A 20,127-nucleotide genomic window follows, 5' to 3' on the forward strand; every position below is an offset into this window, starting at 1 on the left:
CACGCGAATCGGGGACAAATGGGAATACACCAATAAGCACCCATTATTACCAATAATTACCAATAATGGGTGAATTGCCATTTGTCTTCGCGGGGAACATATGGGAAAACCCTGCATAAAAATACAGAGACAAAAATTACGATGTTTATTCTTGTTAATTATTAATTATCAATCACATTTTTAATTTTCATTCAAAATTGATTTAATTTTTAATGGTTTGTAAAGCAATAACCATTAATTCTTTTTAATTGTTAGTGGTTCGAAATAAATTAATATTAATGCAAATTGATGATCAATGCAATTGATAATTAATTTCCCTTCAATGGTTAATGGTTAATGGCAATTAACCTTTTCAATGGTTAATTTTTAATGGTCAATTGCATTAACGTTCGGCCAACACTGGGGATAGCTCCTTAGAAAATCAGCACGAATGAAATCGCGGCGGCGGCGACGGTTTGAGGCGGCATTTTTCTGTGTTACTATTTATTCTCACGGCTTCGAGTTCTGTATTATTTTTTATTTATTTGGCAATTTTGAAACTAAGAGCTAGATTTTTTTTGACAATTTTATTTGGCTGTGTAATCGATACCTAACCACTACGCTTCGGGAACAAAACGATAAAAATTTCAGCGTGTATATAAAAAAAAAAAAAGGTTTGAACTGCGACCTTTACAGAAACGAAATGCTAGTATAAAAGTGGGTTAGGTATGGTTAGAACTGCGATCCTCACAGAACCGAAATGCTACTAAAAAAGTGGGCTAGGTTAAGTTTCAACTGTTACCCATACAGATACGAAATGCTACTAGAAAAGTGGGTTAGGTTAGGTTTGAACTGCGCCCCATACAGAACCAAACTGCTATCAGATAAGTGGGTTAGGTTAGGTTTGAACTGCGACCCTTACAGAAACCAAATGCTACTAGAAAAATGGGTTAGGTTAGGTTTGAACTGCGAACCTTACAGAAAAGAAATGCTACTAGAAAAGTGGGTTAGGTTAGGTTTGAACTGCGACCCTTACAGAAAAGAAATACTACTAGAAAAGTGGGATAGGTTAGGTTTGAACTGCGACCCTTACAGAAAAGAAATGCTACTAGAAAAGTGGGTTAGGTGGGAGTTAGAGGCTCAGGTGCTAGCCGACGCGCATAGGTAGAGGGTCAGGTGCAGGGCCTTAAATGAATTTCCTGCACCCGAAGAACTGCGGAGGGTGCGTCAACAAGCGCACGAACAGATGCAGCAAAGGTGGAAGGAGGACCTGGAGAACTATCCCTATGGAACTCACACCATAGAGGCACTACTCCCGTCCTTCATGGAGTGGATAGGGAGATCTCATGGGACCGTAACATTTAGGTTAGCACAGGTGATGACCGGACACGGATGCTTCGGTCATTACCTGTGCAGAATAAAGAGGGAGGCTAACCCGGCTTGCCATGAGTGTGGCGCGCCGGATGACACGGCCCAACATACGCTTGAAGAATGCAGTCGTTGGGCCGTAGAGCGTCGCACCATGACTGCGGCTCTTGAAGTGGGAAACCTTTCGCTGCGCAACGTCGTAGCGGCTATGTTGGGCAGCGAAAGGAAATGGAAGGCAGTTGCCTCCTTCTGTGAGATAGTCATTTCACAGAAGGAAGCCGCGGAAAGGGAGCGTGAGAGCAGGGCTGACGCGCACCCGAACCGACGCACACGGCGGGGAAGAAGACGGGCACAATTTGCCGCCCTCCTAAACCCCTAGCAGGGCCAGCGAGCTGTGGGGGCCCGCACTAAACGTCGCTACACGATTGGCGGAGGGTCAAGCGTCTCTGACTCTCCTTTCCATCGATGTGGGTACTCTGGCGTAAGATCAGCCAGGGCCACCGGAAGGAGTCATGGTAGAATCCCAGGCATCCCTTGGCTCCTTCAAAACGGTAAGAAGGGTGACGCCGGAGTGGCTTTTAGTGGGTATACCTCCTCTCCCCCTCTCAACTTGAGAGGGAGGCTGCAGGAGGGAGTCCCACATATCCTAAGTTTGAACTGCGACCCTTGCAGAAAAGAAATGCTACTAGAAAAGGAGGTTAGGTTAGGTTTGTACTGCGACCCTTACAGAAAAGAAATGCTACTAGTAAAGTGGGTTAGGTTAGGTTTGAACTGCGACCCTTACAGAAAAAAATGCTACTAGAAAAGTGGGTTAGGTTAGGTTTGAAAGGCGACCCTTGCAGAAAAGAAATGCTACTAGAAAAGTGGGTTAGGTTAGGTTTGAACTGCGACCCTTACAGAAACAAAATGCTACTAGAAAAGTGGGTTAGGTTAGGTTAGAACTGCGACTGTTAAAGAAATAAAATGCTACTAGAAAAAGGTGACGAAGTGGATTAATTAATTTAATAGGATAACGATATATTAAATGATTGCACATTTATAATTAAAATGTGGTTACAATTTTGTGATCATTTACTATTTTTGCGTTTACAATGATTATTTTGGAGCCATTTGCTTTAATAGGATAGCAAGATTTAAAAATTTGGTTATCATTTTACATTAAAATGGAGTTCTAATTTTGGTGGTCATTTACTATTTTTGGGTTTACAATGATTATTTTGGTGTCATTTTCTTTAATAGGATAGCAAGTAGGGCTTGCAAATATTCGAAACTTTCAGGTATTCGAATATTCGACTTTTTCTGACGAGATATTCGAATATTCGAATAATTATTCGAATATTTAAAAAAAATAAGAAAAGGAACGAAAAATCGGTTTATTATCGTTTTATTCAAAAGCTTTTTCCACATATTGCTAAAATTATAGATATTTTGCAGAAATCCACTTATTGACTAGATTTTATCATCCTACTCTGAAATACCCACGTTTATAAAAGCAAGTAAGTACCTAAAACGCAAAAATTAGTCATTTTCAATATTTCTTGATAAAACTTTTTATTATAAATGCGTCGTTACGTGAATTAATATAACTTTAACCATCCAAACACGTATGTAAGAGAGAAAACATTTTAGTAGGTAATCAACTAATCACTAATCATTTTCTGATTTAAATTAACTTCTTGTCGTTAAGAAGCCTGTAAAATGGCCTTTAATTCCATTGTATTTTGAATCTTTATTGACTTTATTAGTCTTGGCAAGTTTAGTTTTGATTCCTAATGGTCGGCTGTTATATAATAAGTTATATAATTGGTATTGGAATATTTAAGGGAAAAAGTTGGCTGACTACGGGGTGGATTACTCGTTAGCTAAAGGTGCATGGTTAGAACTAGTTCGGTAGGTTTGGTATGATCAAATTTGTGAATTGCGATAAAGGGCAAGGTTTAGACTTCGAATATTCGCTTAAGGTACGATTTTACTCAATAAACAAAATGACCCTTTATCTTAAAACTTACGTAAAGTTACTTGTACCTAGAAAAAGCATTAGCCGCACCGTAATAAAACATACTTTTTGATTTCGTTTCCTTTGAAATTGAGTTAGGTTTAACTGTATTCACGAAGCCTATTGAGAGGAATACAGTAAAAACATTATTTCCTTCGCATTTGGGTACCTACGGTTCCTCATTCACTGTTAATACCCGGCAAAATACACAGAAACTGTAACTATAACGGATGAAAATAGATTTTACCTAGTAATAAAAAATATTCGAATATTCGAAACCTGAGCGGCCGAATATTCGAATATCAAAACAGGTCGAATATTCGACATATTCGAATATTCGAATTGCAAGCCCTAATAGCAAGATGTAAAAATTTGGTTATCATTTCACATTAAAATGGGGATTGAAATTTGGTAATCACTGACTATTTTTGGGTTAATAATGATTATTTTGGTGTCATTTCCTTTAAAAGGATAGTAAAATGTAATAAAATTGGTAATCATTTCACATTAAAATGGTGTTATAATTTTGGTGATCATTCATGATTTTAGGGTGGTAAAATAATTTTTTTTGGTATTAAATTTTACTAAATCTGGTGATCAGTTAAATAGCAGCCATTACAAAACAACAGGAAAACAGTGTAAAAAAATTTATAAAGCAAGTATGACAATCCCAAGAGTGAGCAAGAAGGAAATAAAGGGTTTTTAGAAATAAAATATATTTTTATATGCCATACTATTTAATAAACTAAACTAAAATTAAAAACTGGACAATTCCATATAAAAACTATTCTATTATCTTTCCTTACTCATAAAATTGCAATAAATAAATAGAGCTGCATTACAATTCTGATTCCTAACACAAATAACCATAACGTGTACGGTCCTATTTTTTTCTCTTGCTATATAAACTATATTTTAATTTATCGACATTCGATATTGAGTAAATAACATTTTTTGTTGCCAATATTATCCATTATAGCTCTGGCAATAGGGGTGTCAGTATTTCGCATTTTGATTCTAGTCTTATTATTAAGCACAAGCTCATTGAAGGGTTCTAAAACAATGCTCGTGTGCATGTTGTATTCGTGATTCTCTGGCATTGTCAGTTGTTTCGCGTGGCCACTGAAGTAGTTTAGTTCTCTGCAAATGGTTTCGAGTTCTAAGCGAGTGTGTGTTGGTCTGTCGTAGCATTTCGCGTGCCAGACACCGTGTGATAAGACTGTCACTATGCCTGTGCCCTTCCTGTAACATGAGAACTTCCTATAAATAAATCATAACGCTAACTCAAGTGATGGTACACCACTTACCGTGACGCCTACACTTTTAAGTATACAAACATACTGGTAGTTATAGACCGACCGGTTAAATGACTCCTCGCCTGCGCGGTACGGGGGCGACGGGGTAGGACGACTAAGGGTGGCGGGGAAGGTGCGGGCGACAGGCGTACGGCGCCCGCACCTTCCCCGCCACCCTTAGTCGTCATACCCCGTCGGCTTAGTCGTTTAAGCGGTCGGTCTATAAATGCAGATCATGGTATAATAATATACTCCGCCTGGTACTCTCTTCCTGTTTTTTCGTGGTCACGTGACTGACACAAGCCTACGTCATCATGCGACAGCGCTATATGATAACAAAAAGAATAGATAGTATAGAGGGGTCCTGTCATTGTAAATTTTGTAGTCACTGTAAATTTACTGTCATCTATCGACACACGACTAAAACTCCAAATGAAAACGTATAAAGTTATCAAAAAATGTATATATATGGATAAATAATTTTATTATTTTTATATCATTTTAATCCATGTTCATTCACTGATATCTATGTGTTAAAATTGTTAAATATGAAACGGTGTCGTCACGCCATTCTAGCCGAGGATAGGCTAAAGGTGTGTGCGCCATCTATTCGAGAATGACTTTTACTTGAATTCCGAGGCACGTTTTTTCCTTAGACTTTATTCGTCTTATACGAAGTTAGATATGTCTTTGATGATAATATGCGATAGCGCTATATAGAGTGGCAATGTTATTGTGACGTACGCTTGTGTCACTCTGGGAAGAGAAGACCATGTTTTATTAGACTATGAATGCAGATTATATTTTGTATTTGCTTATTAATTTTAACACTTACGGGGCAAAAGCCGGAGCAGTTAGACCGAGACAAGACATCTCATCCTCTCCGTTGGGGCAGTCTCTTACTCCGTCACACACCATATCATGCGCCACACAATATTCTGCTTTGCTGCTTGAACTTGCTCCGCACCTGCAATACATTTATAAAACACTAGACGGGCCCGCAGCTCCGCTCGCGTAAATGAAATAAAGAGTTCGTCTTATGTTTAGTTAAATACCGACATTATTATGTATTCAACCCTGCCATGGTTTAAAACTGTGATAGGGATTTCTTATTTGTAGCCGTTATTTGGATAACTCAATTCGCAAATTTGTCAAAAAATGATGTGATTTGATAAAAGGCAAGATTGTATTTTTTCATCTACACGTATTTATTTAAAACTTGTTTCAAGATAAAATTATTATTTGTTCTTATAAGCCTAGTTGCAAAAACGTTCATTAGATTAATTTTCGCCTTAAGACGAATATGGACGACCACCGCCCTTAAATCGCCTTTTCATACAAACATAGGTAGTCTAGTCCTCTCGGTCTTGCGATAGCTCTCGCCAGTCGCCATGGCCAAGGTTGAGCAGGTTTTGAGCAACTACGTCGTTTCAGCGGTACCTAGGACGTCCACTCGTGCGTCTCCCATTTTGTTGTCCCAAGTACCTGCGCTCTCTTCACGGCACGATCCTCTCCCATTCTCTCTAAGTGTCCGAGCCACCACTGAATTTAGCCGCTTTTGTCTCTCAATATTTCGCCACTATATCGGACCACATCCTTATTTCTATGGCAACAAAATTATGTTACGATATTTGGCCGACTGCTGACTGTACATTTGCTTATTTTTATCAGGTCGCTCAATAACATCTGAACATGCACTTTAATCTACCTACATAACTTACTATCAACTTTGTATTTTTGGCCCATCTCAGCATTCTTAGCCCGTTCCCCGGACGAATGGCAATGTTTGCCGAAGCCGTGAAAGTTAATCTGAATAATATAACTCAAAAATAAATTTAAAACAACAAAATACAAATTGATAATAATAATATAGTAATTACTTTGATTGATAAGAATGATAAGTCATATATGACATAAATCACTCGTATGGGCTCTATAGACTAAGTTTGAGGTTGGCAGCACTTTTTATTTTACTTCATGTAAAAAAACTCAGAAATACCTGTATACCAACATGACAAACATAATTTAGTTTACTTTAACTTACGGATTATTTGGTCTAATCTGTAGCACCGCCAAACGAAAGCAACCGAGAGTTGCCGAGAAATGGCCGATGAAGATTGTTATGAAAATTTATTTTCCTTATTGTAAATTAAATACGCATCGGAAGCGATAGTTTTTATGGTCTAGTTCTATTCCCATATGTAGATAATTGATTCGAACAGGTTTTTCTTATCATACGTGCGTCGTATTCGAGAAACGTGTCAAAAACTTTTTTAGAAATTTGTAAGGCGCCATCTCGCTTTTTCCCTCGTTTTTTATCCCGTTCTGGTTTTTCAATTTTATATATATGATAATATTTACTTTCAAAATTATACTTATTCAACAAATTGCTTATATAAATATACAGTTTCTTAATTATTACACTTTAATACAAAAGGTATTTATGTTAAAGTGCGAATATTTAAAAACCATAAGACCTCTGTTACACCAAATGCTTTTATCCAGTTGAGCTACCAATCACATTCGGGCTTATGCTCGTAAGAATCATCTCGATAGTTGATTATTTTATTGATAACGGTATATAATAGTAAAGTCAGCAATTAAACGCTTGTAACAAAAACTACTTCTTTGGCCGAGAAATATTAACACAAAAAATATGTACGACTGTACAAGTGATGTGAATGTTACCTCTAGCCTAGCTAGATCAACAACTCGCAAACAATTCAATTTATTCGAGATATAAAAGTCAATCTAATTGCCGGAATCACAAGGATATTAATAAAATACATTAAGATCAATGCTGGAAGTCGCCAGCAACATGCTGAGATGGGGCCATTTCGTGATACTTTATTTTCACTGTGTTCTTTCTATGTATGTCTATTGTCTGTGTGTTTACGAATAAAAACTATTCTATTCTATTCTATAATTATTATAAATCTGTTTATTTGCTAAGCCGTTAAAGGGAACAAATAATAATTTTGAGGCCTATTCAGATAGGTAGTTCTTGTTATGAAACGGTTCTTGTAATGAAACGGTTTTATCTTTTTGAAGAAATATCACTGTTGATTACAAGATTTTAAAGTTCGAATAGCCCTCTTTAGCGATTGTTATATTCAGCGAGGATTAAGGGCTGATTAGACGATGCGAGAACTCGCATGCGAGTTTCATACCATTGCGGGTTTTGATTGGTCGGTTGAATTAGACGTAACCAACAGTCCGCAATGTAACTAAAATCGTATGCGAGTTCGCGCGCCGTCTAAATCAGCCTAAATTCAGTAGATGTCTTTAGGTTATTGTTTTAAAGAAAGTACGTACAGCTGCTGAATACAGATTGGCCTGAGGGTGGTCTATTGTGTTTGCTGCTTCATGCAAATTGTAAAAATAGCTTTGACCTCGCCAGTTTGATCTTTGCTTTCAGGATAAATGTTCTTTTTAATAAAATTGTTTAATTTTATCGTACCTAATAAATCTGGGTATTATGTTGATGAATGGGATGAACACTCACAAGAATTAATATTTTGGTAACTAAATTGAGACGGGTCATTAATATTTTTAAATTTTTATTTATTTGTTTTAGGTGAATTAAGGTAACTACCGATTTTTATAGAGTGTTAGTCTAACACCGTGAAGTAATAAACCACTACCATCAAATTCTAGTTTTATCAAAAACATAAAATATTAATTTCGGAGTTACCAACTTTCGACGTTACCTCTACCAAAAGGTTACATTATGTTAAGTACCTAGTATTTTTATTAATTGAAGTGTTAATTAAAGAGTAGTTGTTTTCGTAATGAGTGCAAAAAATTATTTGAAACAATATAATGTCACGACGATAAGGAAATAACGATGCAATCTTTTTATTCTAAACCTCAATTTTCAAGACTTGCACTTCGTCTTTCGGCAGTAAAAAACTCACCTGTGATTCTCCTTCGAATGACATTTACAGAACTTGGGATCCTCGTCGCTCCTGTCGTGGCAGTGCAGGATGCCGTCACACAGCCGCGATGGCATGACCATGGACAAATAGTCGGAACAGATGGTCTGCCCCGGTTCGTCGGTGCCATCTCCACAGTTGTCCTCGCCATCCTTGAATAACTCCTTTGATACGCATCGGCCGTTGTTGCACTTTAATTCGCCGGTCTTGCATTCTGGAATAACGTTTATGTGTTACTAGAGACCTAAAAAACCGTGTCTCTCAATAGTCTTTCGAGAAAACCTTGGAAGGAAGCTTAATATGGCAGGCATCTGAATATATTCTTAAATTAACATAATATATCTGGCAATATTGTTTACCTACTCAACGTTTCGAGACGAATATTTATAACAAACAAACCCATTTAATTTTTTATCTAGTGGAAACACAAAAGATTACTTGCGTTAATGTTTTACCATTCTATTGAAAATCCTACCAGTATTTTCTTGTTTCCTTTCTTACTCGAAATCCATTGAAATATAACAACAAAGTGTGTCTTTTCCACTTGATAAATTTTTAAGGACTTCCTGAGCCAAATAATGAGTAAGTAGCATTAACGTATATATCTATGGACTGGCCTTACGGGCACGAAAAATGGTACTAGTTAGCGGTGTGACTCACGAATTCCAGCCAATCGTGCAGTTTAACGCAACTAGTTGCGACCAATCGCGCGCATGATGCGAACTCATCAACCAATCGCGTTGTACCGGTGTCACACCGCTGTACTGGCCCCTGTCATGCCTCATTATTATTGTCCGTAAAGCCAGTCCCTAGATATCTATGTCAATGGTTAGTAGGTATTAGCTCAAGCGAACCCGGATGTGACCGGAAAAACCCGATGAGCAATAAATTAATTAATCAGACATTAACATTTTACGGCCGATAAAGACGGACTGCAACCTGTATGGGGACTGCATGCCGACTGCACGCCAACTGCAACGTCGGCGTGCAGTTCCTATACAAGTAGCAGTCGTGTTGCAGTCCGTCTGTACCGGCCCTTACATTTAATAAAGTCAAATAGTAAGGTCAAACTTAATTCGGATAAATATAACTTGACACAAGACAGCAAGTCGGCTGAATTCTTTATTAAGTATTTATTTATAACTTACCGCATCCCCCAAGATACGGGTCGTTCCTGCAAATCCGCTGTTTCCTCTCACACGCCACCGCCGACTCGTCCGCGGCATCAGCGCAGTCCTTCACCCCGTCGCACACTTGCTTCAAATCTATGCACTGACCACGGCTGCAGCGTTGCCCGTGACACTCTTCGGTGTTAGTTTCAGTTGCGTTGAAATTTGCTGATTTGGAAAAAATCTGTTAGGTGTTAGAATAAAGGCAAGTGGGCACTTGACTAACAAAGAAGCAATTATCATAGAGATAATATCATTATGCTATGATTGCTGCGATTCCTTCCCTTTATTAGTTGTAGAATTCGTTTGGTAGGTATTTAGGTTTTTTAAGGAACAAAATAAGTAAGAAAATGTTCAGTTCAATTGAGCGAATTTTAGTTTATGTTTGAAGTAGTGTTTTTTTTATTACACAAGTGCCTAAATATGGGTATCTATAGAATGTATAAATGACATGTATGAATCGCTCAATAGAAACAATCGTAAATTTTTCCATTCGACCTCTACATCACACATCTATCTTTTTACTTTTGTACTTATAACAGCATGAAATAGCTAACATAAATACACACCAAAGTTAACTTTTAGTTCGCGTCTCAGGTTTAGTAAATCGCTTGCTAAAATTCTGTCTCCAAGTCCGCATTCTCCTCGGTCGTCTACAAACGTTGCCACGGGATGCCAACCGTGTTCTGAATGACAACTTACAAGTCCCGCCCATTGACGACGTACGGCCATACCTTCCTGAAATATGTTGATTTAAATTGTAAAATTGGACATTTTTTTTATGTAGTTAGCTCAAACTACCATTTTATTTAAATTGTGCTCACTTTTGTTGTTTTTGGTTTACGTCATTTTAATAAAATTTTAGTCGCAGGTCACTCTTAAATGGCTGGGCCATGGAGACAGGTAGGCTACAATCAACTGGAGGCCAATTCAAACTTTTATTATGACATCAAAATGATATCTAAATGATGTGAGTAGCGCGTGAATGTCGCCAGAAAGAGAGGCACGGGCGACGGACATCATTGTGAAGAAGAAGAAACATTGTAGGTAAGTCTGAATTGGTCTCCTGGTGACAAACAACATATATTAGAAAATTAAGTAGAAGGAACTTACCGGACATATTTCCGTTTTCATATCGCGAACAAAACACCTGTATTGAGCCGAACAGTTCTTACTTGTCTCTTCTAGAAAGACGCTAATAGTATTGTTATTACCATCTTGACCTACAGCGACACATACTGAGTGTTTACCTTGTTCTTCAATCTCATTGCTGAAAATATATATCACATGATTACGCAGGTATTTAATATAAAGAAAGGTGAGAATGGGAAGCAACAACATAAGGCAAGACTGGTGGTTAGAGGGTTTCAGCAGGAAGATAGATTTGATCACACAGATATATATGCCAGGGATCGGATACCGGTATTTTTTATAAGGGAACGAAAACGGTATTTTTTCGTTCTTTGTTAATTATTTCATTTCTAATTGGGCAATCTATTAATACGAAGTCGGTACCCAAAAAGCACAACTGAGTTCTACATTTGGAGTATAAAATTATTCAAAATATATGGTTATTTCGAAATTATTGCGAAAAACCGGTGCCGATCCTTGAATTTTATGCGTCAGTGACTAGACTACCAACTTTGAGAATTCTACTTCCAGTTGCGTGCAAATATAAATTGAAGATGTTACAGATACACATTTATTTCCTTTATTGTGTTTAAATTCTCAAACTTACATGGATGGAAGTGTCATAGGTTTCACCAGGTTTGAGTATTTTGCAGGTTCTGCCAAGTGTAGGAGTGTCGATCGAATATGATATAATTCTACCTTCCCATCAATTATGTGAACTTGTTCATAGGGACCAGGACTTGATCTTATAGTTCTGGGCGATCCCAACACAGCCGTTACATAGTGATGACCTAATCTGAAAAAATATATAGAGAATATAGATATAAATCAATAAAATTTGGCCAAGTTTTTTTCAATCATGAGATATTAATGAATACCACTATTACATTATAATATATATTCTAGAACACAAATGTTTAGTATTTTTACTGGATAGCTGCTGTGATCTTCGACGGCACCTCTAGCTAGTTGTGCCCGTGAGCCCTGACGTGGCTTGCAAAGTTATAATCCGACTATAAATATTAATGCAACTTACATTGAATCCCACAAACACGAGTGGCTTACTAATACCCATGATAGATCCAGTAAAATTCCGGTGCACTTATAGTAACCCTCTGCATAAATTTTTGCTATCCATGGCCACATTTGTTTAGCGACGGGGTTGGCTGATCGGACTAATTGAAGTTCTTGAGAGTTGTCTACAAGGTTATCAACCAGTGAAGAGTCACAAAAAACGTACAGTGACATACAGAGTTTTGTTATATTGGGTACGCAGTGTTCTTTTATAACTTGTGGCTCTTTAATAACAAGGTGTCTAGCTGTTTCATTTTCTTCGTTACTTTGTCGGTACATGAATTGAATAGGCGCTTTTTCTAAAGAGTTGCGTTTTGTTCTTTCTTTAATTGTTGACCGTAATTTGTAATTTTCTTTAACGTTAATATATTTCGGCTGATATCTATTCGCGGAGCTGAAAATAATGCATTCATATATTAATTTAACTGAATTGAAAATACTATTTCAAATTTTAACAACTTTATCTACTTATATGTAAACCTATGTACCTAAAACCTAAATATCGGCAAGCGTGGTTTGCTTCGAGTTCTTGTTGTTCTATTGATAAATTGTCCTCGCACAAAATATGCCAATCGTTTTTCTGTTTTCGTGTTAGATAGCCTTCGAGATTGATTACAGGGCTTCCATCAAAATCGAATATTACGTTTTGACCATTCGAAAGCGTATCTGAAAGCATAATAATATTTATACAGTATTTTGGATTGTTTTGTACGTGTTTTTATATTAAGACCCGAAACGAATTTAGGAAATAATATTATGTTTATAGATCGTATGTCAAGTTGCCAAGTAGAAGGCACATTTCTTTTCCAAAACACTTTTGTAAGGAAATTCTATTAATTGGGTTATAACAGACTTCTCAGTTCGTCGAAATCTTTGTTTTTTTTTTGTCTCTGCTCTAGAAATATTGTTGGCAAAATAATATTTCGAAAATATATAATAATAAATATATAACCCATAGTATTAGAATAACTTTGTTCCATTTTGTACCTTTCTAAAGAACATAACAGTTATAATAAAGATTACTTACAGCAATTTTGTTCATCTTCTCCGAATGGACACTGTGGTTTCCCATCGCATACGTATTTTGAGGGAAGACAAATTGTACTATGATGGCACAGAAAATGATCCTTATCGCACCCATCTGAAATGATAATGTGTAGGAAGATATTTTAGGTCAGATTTCATTTAGCAATATAGTTTAGTAAGTTGGATCCGGCCTCCCTTAGACTGGCGACTGGTTTGCGACTCGGGGTTTCGGTGTGTACGCCACACATATGCTCTTGTGGCACGGACGTGGACCGACTGGGACACCACGGATTATCTTGTCAAAAAAGTGCAGGCCGTTTTTCGAGACATGCGTCGCTTAATGACATAGTCCGTCGGTCTCTTGCCACCATCAATGTGCCTGCTCTTCTTGAGCCGACTGGCATTATCAGAGATGATGGCAAGAGGCCCGATGGAGTGTCTTTAGTTCCTTGGAGCTTGGGACGGATGTTGGTGTGGGATGCTACCTGCGTAGACACACTGGCACCGTCCCACCTCCAACGGACTACTGTAAAAGCGGGCGGAGCGGCGGAAAGCGCCGAAATTCTAAAACGTAACAAATATAAGAGCCTCGGTAGAGAGTACCATTTTGTACCATTTGGAGTTGAAACTCTAGGTCCATGGGGTCCCAGCGCGCATAAGTTGTTCGCAGAAATCGCGAAGCGTCTGGTTGACGTAACTGGTGACCGAAGAGCTGGCGGCTACCTCGCACAACGTATCAGCATTGCGATACAGCGAGGAAATGCCGCCAGCATCCTTGGTACAATGCCTCAAGGGCCTATTTTAGATTTAAGCTAGTTATTAATTTAGTTTAGTAGTACCACTGTATATATATTGTTTAGTAAGTTAATTCAGTTTATTTAACTTACAGCAATCTATTTCGTCTGCTCCGTCTAAACAATCATATACTCCATCACATATTAATTTATCGTCGAATGCTCGTAGATAATCAACACATGAGCATTCTAGTTCATCAGTGCCATCTTCGCAGTCGGCTTTGTGATCACAGCGTTGACGGTATGGAATACGCTGTGAAATACTATCAATACATTTTAACGTTTAAACTATTCATCTCAAGATAATATATTTAAAAAAAAGTTCCTAATAATTATAACAACTTACCTACGACATTTGTATTCTTTTGGCGTTACTAGCTTTTTCTTTATTTTCATTGCATGAAATTCTGATGAAATAATGTCTTCTATTTTTTCTACTATTGCATCAGGAAGTTCTCTTCCAGGCGATTCAGTATTATTGGTAGAAAAGATCGGAATACTCAAATTTTGTGGACGTGGTATAGAATTATTTATTTTTTGTTCTCCGCTTGGAATGTTTAGATTAGATTTAATAAGAGCGTTATTTTCTACCGTATTGGTAGTTGTGTTAGATCTTGAAATGTCTAGTGATTTAGATTCAACTCCTTTTTGTCCATCAATGATCGGAGTGGCATTTGATTCAGTTGGAGTATTTGTGTCTACCGTTTTATCCGTAGTAGGTACTTCAGGTATCTCTTTGTTTTCGATCCGCGAAGCCAATGTTGTTTCTCCGATTTGATTAAATTCATCTTCAATTGCGAAAGTTGAAATACTAGTAGAAGAGTCCATTTCAGTAGGTGTATTTGTAAAAGGCAAATCTTCTGGTATATCAGACTCTCTAAATTTGCTATTTTTCTCAAACATTAAATCGTCGTTATTTACTGACCTCCTTAAAGATTCTTGAGAACCTGACGTAGTATCACCACGACTTTCTTCACCGTTTGTATTGAGAGGAGTGCTAGTAGGATCTTCCGTCATATTTTCATGAGAATCATCCTCATTGCTATCGGATTCTGAACTTTTAGGTATTTCGACAGTCGACGCAAAGGGCAGATCATTAGTAAAATCATTGCCTTCTTGTGCCGTGTTATTTGATTGTCTTTGTATTTTTACATCGTGATTATCCTTAGGTTCATTATTGTTTACAGTGACGTCTTTTATTTCCTTCGACTTATCTGCAGATCTCATAGAAGCACAATCAGCTTCGTCTTCTCCTCCTAAGCAGTCAATAATCTTATCACATACTCGTTTGTTTGGAAGACATTTAAATATTCCAGTGATGCATTTGAAGCCCGGACATTCTGTTTTAGGTTGAATTTTAGGAAGTGTTTTTGAAACTGAAAAATTATTAAAAATAATGAAATTTTTGCATGAGCTAGCTTCGTGTTTTATTAAGGTTTAAGTTTCAAGTCTCAAAGATATCAATATAATATATCTACGTCGTACAGTATGGCAGTTGTATTTATAGGTCAAATGTATTAAAACAATGATATACAATTTATCTCAGTTACGGGGGCATTTACTCAGACTTCATAAACATAAGTTGGGGTAGGGATGTTTTCGTGCTCGATCCGAGCGTTATTTTATATGAAATAGTTAAATATTAACTGAGCCCTTAAATTCATTAATAAAGTTATTATGAAACGCTTTCTAATATTAGGCCAAATTAATTAAGGTATATTATGATACCGCTCGTCGCATCCCACAGGATAGCTAAAAAAATGTTCAAGTGACATAAAAAAGACGAAAATATTTTTTTTTTGTTATGTACTATGAAGTAGAGAACCTACCTCAACTTAGTTTTATATTAGAAGCTATTTAAAAAATATAACCGTCATAAATTCTCACGAACCGTCTTACGTAGGTACTTGGGTCTACCACATTTATTAAAATAAAATTTGATGGACGTTATACTTACAAATATGAAATCGAATCCATTCTACAAAGAGACTGACCCGAGTATAAACCCCGGGCTCATCTTTACGAGCGCAGCCGTCTCCATGACTTACGATCCCGGCAATGTACCATTGTTGCGAATTCAGAGGGTTTCTGCACAGAAGTGGTCCCCCGCTATCACCCTGGATTACACGACAATCAGTTTAAGCTTTGTATAGTGTAGGTGGTAGATCGCGATTTGAAGTAAGCTAACTAAATGCGGTATGATTTGACCATTGTACCCGTTTAATTAAATGATTTGAAGTAAAACTAGAATACGAAAAATTTTTGGGTTCGTAGTTAAAAACGTTAAATTAGCGTAAATTTAATCTTGCGTTCGAGAAGTGGCGGTTGTCAAACAAAAGCCATACAAGTTGCTTAAGGTCGAGTCTAAAGATAAAGCGCTACCATAAAATATCCCATTAGAAACCAATCTTATCGACTAGCGGTAATGTGATACTCTTGGCCTGAAAACGTCACGTATACGTATAGCGATTTAAATTAAGGCGAATGAATTGAAAAATAAGTAACAAAAAATATGTCAAACTAACCTGACAAGCATCCTTGCCCCCTTCGCTAAGTCCCGCACATATTTCTTTCCCAACTCTATCCTCGCGATGTTTGCATTTCTCCCATACCGGCACTTCCACTTCCCTCATATGATCAGCTGTAACAATAATATAGGTATGCACATATAAATCTGTAGAGCACAATTTCCGGCAAACTATAGTTAGAACGACTAATGACTACGGAATAAGATGTAAATTCATCCACGTTTTGAGTGAATATTTATTTTATAATGGATTTTAACCCAATCACGCAAAGATGAACATTGCGTGATTGGGTTGTTATTTATACATCCAATTAAAACAAAAAAAGAATACCGCTCTTGATGTTTGATCTAAGTAAAAAATATCTTAAAGTATAATTTTATTATTAACTGTGTTTAGCTATTAGTAGTATTAGTATGGTACCTACTTAAAATATAAAATTACTATAATTAAAATTTTAATTGCGTTGCATCTATTGTTTTTGCAACTTGTATTTACAAAATGTTCTAGTTTTTTTTATAGTATTGATAAATTAATAAATATGGGCTTTATGTGTATCCCCCTGTAGGTGCAACAAGACAAATATTATAGGCTGATGATTTTAGGGTGGTTCACGTTTGTATGGAAAAAATTCAAACTCTAGCTAGAAGAAGCGGCACCCTCTCATTTTGTTACACTTGTTCTGTTGACTAAATATGCCAAGTTTTGTAATCTTATCTCAACTACTAAGGGGGTGCTCAAACACTTACAAATTTTTCAAAGTTGTATGAAATCCAAAGAAATCAAGTTATTTTTTTTTTGAGTTTTATATAAGTAGTAGTTTTCACATTATTTGAAAGTGTGATTTAAAATTTATTTGGTGAAAACCCATTTTTATTTCTATTTTTTATGATTTTTTTAGGTGAAATTCTTAAAATCATACTTTTTAAAAATTATAAAAAATAGAAATAAAAATGTTTTTCTACTTAAAAACTTATAAATCACATGTACAAATAATGTGAAAAGAGATCATCATCATTTCAGCCTATATACGTCCCACTGCTGGGCACAGGCCTCCTCTCATGCGCGAGAGGGCTTGGGCTATAGTCCCCACGCTAGCCCAATGCGGATTGGGGACTTAAATAAATTTCTGAATAATAAATACTTGTTTTTTTGGTTTCCATACAACATACAAAATTTTCAGAGTGGTTGAGCACCCCCTTGTAGTTGAGATAAAATTACGAAACTTGGTGTATTTTATCAGCATAATAAGTGTAACAAAATAAGGGGGTGCCCCGTCGGAAAATAACGAAAAATGTTTGTTTTTTGAACCACCCTAATGATTATCTACGTTTCAAAAACCTGATTCTAATGAGCACTCCTTTATAGTACAGTCGGTTCCCTAACATAAGTATCGACTTTTCTATAAAATTAAATAGAATGGCAACTAGGGTGCTTAAGTTGGGGCACCGACCATACATAACAGCATACGAGTATACTCACGATCAGGCCCATGTTCAACCGTTGCTCCCCATCCCACCGCCGTGCATAGCGTCTTTGGCGGCGGTCCCCACAGCCACTCCGGTCCTGCAGTTTCCGGTCCCGGCAGGCAAATCGGACGAACCCATCGACTAAACAGCATAGCCGGCTCTACTTTCAGCAATGATAAGTCGTTCTTCATATCAACTCGGTCGTATTTGTGATTTACGATGATGTGACTGACGCGATGGTTCTGCTCCTGGGGTGAAAATGAGAAGCGACGAAGCATGCCGACTTCCACTTCGTAGTAGTGTTCCCAAAATCTAAAATCACAAGTATTGTTGAAATATTTTTGGTTAAATTTCTTAAATTTTAGATATTGTGTGAAATTAAAACATGGCTTTAAAAAACAACGGTTATTTTTTTCTAATGCTGTAAGGCTTTTATGGGATCATGGACCATAAAAAAAGACTATATCATCGAGACTACTTTAAATCGCTGGGTATACCTACACAAATACAGTATTTCCGTTGATTACCGACTTTAATACAAAAGATCCCTATGGGTCGAAGTGTATCCGCAAGGGCCCCCGAAAACAATTAGATAATAATACAATCAATGTGTCAAAGGGGATATATTAAGAGATTTAACTCACATGTAGGTATGCCCAGCGATTTAAAGTAGTCTCGTACAGATGTAGTGCATAATTGTTTTTGTTCGTATTTTCTCGTAAACGTTCGTATTTGTCATGCTACTTCAGTCAACCTCAGTACTTTTTGTACCGAGAATGACTGAAATAGCAAGAGACGTTCGTACGTTTCCGTGAATATACGAGTATCCCTCCATCTGTAGTATTATATTATGTACTGGCTTAACTTGGACACTCAATCGACCTAACTATTTTCCCAAACTATCAATAATAAAATAAGTGTTGGGCAAGTTGTGCAAACTAGTTTGGACTTACTTGTGGACACAATGGGCTGCTGACATGACCCAACTTTGTGTTATAACGACTCCACCGCAGTGGAACATGCCATCTCTGTACATTGCTACCATCCAAGGCCAAGCAGTAGGCTGGCTAGCCTTCCCACCAACTACTCTACTCTGTGTCCTTTTGTATCTATTACCCTCTTTGCTCATATTGCTTGCTTGTTCGAATTCATATAGAGAATTTAAATGCTTAAAACTTGTTTTAGGACTATTTTCTTCGTGCCTTTTTACACGATTACCGTAGAACGTAGAATGGTATGGACAACTTTTTACTGACGACAATCTTTTATTTCGACCGAATAGTCTATTTTCTGTAGACAAATCCTGAAAATAAAGCATAACGTTAGGTGCATAACATTTCGGATTATTTGAAGGAGTTTGAAGAGAACATGGAAATAGTATCACGTACATCACCCTCCGTTACTTTTTAACATTAATTAGTAACATTTAAAGATATCTCGTTAAGTTTAAATCATGCTATTTATTAAAATTATCTTTTTCTAGCTACAATATTATAACAGTTTAAGTAAAAGTTCATTTCTAGCCCTGTAGAATTTACTTCCTACACAAAAATATGTTAGTTTTGTTTGAAATTACCTCTCTTAGTAATTGAGACGATGTCAACACTCTCGTGCCGCATAAAAGGTCTGGGCAAGTCACATACACCGCCGAGGAATTCATGCATGTGCCACTTATATGCATCAGCCCACCCTGACCTATATTCAAATAGTTAGCCCTAGATAATGGATCCACTTGAACTATTTGTATAAATGGAGGCCTAAAATAACAACAATAATTAATTTTATACTCATGAGAAAAGCAAGTTCGGTCAATTGATTAGAGCAAATATTTGGAAGGGATAGCAAAATTGTTTTCGTGTTTACCTTATTATTAGACCAGTTTCCCGACGGCAGGCATCATGAGCTAAACCGTAAGGGTTTCTGCACACTGCGTACCAATCTCCTTTATAGTTCCTCATTAGAAATCCTTCGGTGTTTGAAACTGCAAATAACTAAAAAAGTTTTCGGTCATAAACAAACCAAATGTGAATACAAGTTTTGCCTGATACCTTATATTAATAGCCTGATACCTTTTATCGGAAATCAAGTAAATTTATTTCGAGTATTTCAATTATAATATTCTACCCACGCTTAAAAAATTGGTTTGGGTGCCTTTTTTATTGAAATGAGCGTATTGCATTACAATAAAATTCAGAAAGTTGTAAAAGGAAATTTGCCTTCGTGATCCGGAGTAAACATGAGTTCGCTTTCTAACTTTTCTATCAAATACGTTTTTATTTTTAATTTATGGAGTCGCCTTTTAAGTCGTTATTCGGGGCAAAGTTGGCCAACTACATTTTAAGTGTTTCCGTTTTTATAAAAGTAAT

The 20,127-nt window shown here is 36.8% G+C and overlaps 2 protein-coding genes across 3 annotated transcripts in view; one reads left to right on the top strand and one right to left on the bottom strand.

Moving 5' to 3' along the window:
- The first annotated feature begins 1,225 nt into the window (after positions 1–1,225).
- LOC134792333 (uncharacterized) lies at positions 1,226–1,726 on the top strand. Its single transcript, XM_063763602.1, has one exon. It carries the CDS (start codon positions 1,226–1,228, stop codon positions 1,724–1,726), a length of 501 nt encoding a protein of 166 aa, XP_063619672.1.
- A 2,532-nt stretch (positions 1,727–4,258) lies between these two features.
- The window catches only part of LOC134792074 (serine protease nudel), a 388,506-nt gene continuing 372,637 nt past the window's right edge, over positions 4,259–20,127 (bottom strand). The window contains exons 10-27 of one of the 2 annotated variants that reach the window (XM_063763202.1): positions 19,625–19,752; positions 19,338–19,518; positions 18,715–19,064; positions 17,775–18,073; positions 16,293–16,408; positions 15,725–15,884; positions 14,114–15,143; positions 13,861–14,030; positions 12,975–13,088; positions 12,436–12,613; positions 11,910–12,341; positions 11,481–11,669; positions 10,856–11,012; positions 10,300–10,480; positions 9,722–9,910; positions 8,556–8,787; positions 5,474–5,605; positions 4,259–4,585 (exon numbers count right to left, since the gene is read on the bottom strand). In XM_063763202.1, coding sequence (XP_063619272.1) covers positions 4,264–4,585; positions 5,474–5,605; positions 8,556–8,787; positions 9,722–9,910; positions 10,300–10,480; positions 10,856–11,012; positions 11,481–11,669; positions 11,910–12,341; positions 12,436–12,613; positions 12,975–13,088; positions 13,861–14,030; positions 14,114–15,143; positions 15,725–15,884; positions 16,293–16,408; positions 17,775–18,073; positions 18,715–19,064; positions 19,338–19,518; positions 19,625–19,752 — 4,560 coding nt within the window. In that variant the 3' untranslated portion in view covers positions 4,259–4,263. The remainder of the gene's footprint in view (positions 4,586–5,473; positions 5,606–8,555; positions 8,788–9,721; positions 9,911–10,299; positions 10,481–10,855; positions 11,013–11,480; positions 11,670–11,909; positions 12,342–12,435; positions 12,614–12,974; positions 13,089–13,860; positions 14,031–14,113; positions 15,144–15,724; positions 15,885–16,292; positions 16,409–17,774; positions 18,074–18,714; positions 19,065–19,337; positions 19,519–19,624; positions 19,753–20,127) is intronic. The other variant, XM_063763203.1, reaches the window with a different exon arrangement.

This window comes from Cydia splendana, chromosome 7 (genome assembly GCF_910591565.1).
Source record: "Cydia splendana chromosome 7, ilCydSple1.2, whole genome shotgun sequence".
NCBI classification, from domain to species: Eukaryota; Metazoa; Arthropoda; class Insecta; order Lepidoptera; family Tortricidae; genus Cydia; species Cydia splendana.

Coding starts and splice junctions, on each gene's coding strand:
- LOC134792333 (XM_063763602.1), top strand. CDS start 1,226: ATGCAGCAAAGGTGGAAGGAGGACCTGGAGAACTATCCCTATGGAACT.